Source organism: Austrofundulus limnaeus, unplaced genomic scaffold, assembly GCF_001266775.1.
Source record: "Austrofundulus limnaeus strain Quisiro unplaced genomic scaffold, Austrofundulus_limnaeus-1.0 Scaffold621, whole genome shotgun sequence".
Lineage (NCBI taxonomy): Eukaryota > Metazoa > Chordata > Actinopteri > Cyprinodontiformes > Rivulidae > Austrofundulus > Austrofundulus limnaeus.
The window spans coordinates 178,101-179,702 of NW_013953023.1; the positions used below are offsets into that span (position 1 = coordinate 178,101).

General features: G+C 40.2%; 1 protein-coding gene across 1 annotated transcript in view; it reads left to right on the forward strand.

Annotated features, from left to right (window-relative positions):
• The window catches only part of nup133 (nucleoporin 133), a gene marked incomplete at its 3' end in the record, with an annotated part of 27,935 nt that overhangs the window by 11,361 nt on the left and 14,972 nt on the right, over positions 1-1,602 (forward strand). Inside the window, 1 exon segment of the mRNA XM_014027186.1 lies at positions 719-873. Within this exon segment, the coding sequence (XP_013882640.1) occupies positions 719-873 (155 nt within the window).

Consider the following 1,602-nt stretch of genomic DNA (forward strand, 5'->3'; position numbering starts at 1 on the left):
AAATCAAGGTGGTCCCACGGCCCTCTGTGGCCCAAAGTTAAAAACTTGTTCTTTTGAGGTCCTCAAGGTGGCGCTCGTGACCCACAATTGGGCCGTGGCCCATAGGTTAAGAATCTCTGATCTGCAACACACTTTTTTTCTGCCTCATTGCTAAAAGATGTTTTTTTTTATGCAAAGTTGCAAAGAAGAAAAGACAGAACTTTTGGACCATCATCAGTTTCTGCCTGGCATTTAAAACAATCATCAAGTATAAAAATCTGTTTTTATCAGGTGTGCATGCAGTTTGTAAGATTTTTTCTTAAACAACTCTTAGTGCAAATCAAATTTAAATGGTGCACGTTAGACATCATGTGGTTTATGTTCTGGTCTGACAGGTTAAAACACTGATGTTAGTTTCTTCATCCTGCTACGTTAATTAAAAGAAGAAACTCTAAAATGTTATTTTCACGTTGCTTTCGCAAAGAATTTTTAGCAAGACATTTCTGAAAATTATTGTTTGGTTCTTTCTCTGACTTAGCATCAGTGTAGATATGTTCCCTTAATAAAATCATTAAACCGTTTATTTGTTGCTTGTTCAGTTCCAACTGCTTTCAAAATATAAAGATAACAAGTATAACTTTGTCACGTCTGATTAATGTTTTACAAAAACAAAAATGTTGTCAGTTGCTCAAAGCAAAGTCAGGAGAAGTGATGTGCCTGTGCTGACTGCTGCCTTCAGGTGATGGGATCCGTGGAGGAGGCTGCTGTGCCAACCTGCCCGTGTTTTTCTCCCAGAACAGCGGCCTGGTAGCGGTCGTGGCCAGAGAGAGCGCCTCTATCCTGCCAGAGACCATGGAGGACTCGCTGTGCTCGTCGCTGGCTGCTGCCCCTGAGGTAAAACAATAAGAGCAGCTGCTGGAGAGCAAACTTTAATCAGTCTTACTGGAACAGATTATTGGGTGGGGTCTTGTTTCCCTGCTCCTGAATAGGGTTGGGCGACACTTAAGCCTGTCACCATAACAAATTTTGCTGTTTTGCAATTGTCTCAGAAATTATTGCGATAAACAATAATATTGTCTGGTGACCAATTTTAAAGAATGTGTAACAAACGGGACTCTGTCTCTAACAACAAATACACTTGAATAAAAAGCAAAGAACAAAATGAAAATCAAACAGCACACAGCTGAAACAGTAACCGTGTTTCCATCAAGGCTTTTTGATGCGTATTTAGAAGTGTTGCATTAAAAATGGGGGAAAAAAGTCGGATGGAAACAGCAAAATTCGAAAAAAAAATCCTCAATTCGCTAAAAAGTTTTTTCGCTCGCTTGAGGTGGTTTTTGAATGATTCGCAAAGTAGTTAATGCGCAAAATGGGAGATGGAAAGACGTTTGCCGAATAAATTCTAACATAACGCATATTTACCTCACGTGACGTTCAGCTGTTTCCGCTTTCCTGCCTACGGTTAGGGTTAGGCTACGTCTCCTCGCAGCGTTAAACATAGCCTGTACTAGCTGAATAGATAGAATAATTACAACTTGCCCAATAGCAAGGCATTCACGAAAAAAATCYCTCTATTGTCCCGAGATGATTAGCCTCTGCTAGTTAGCAAGTTTCACTTCCTGT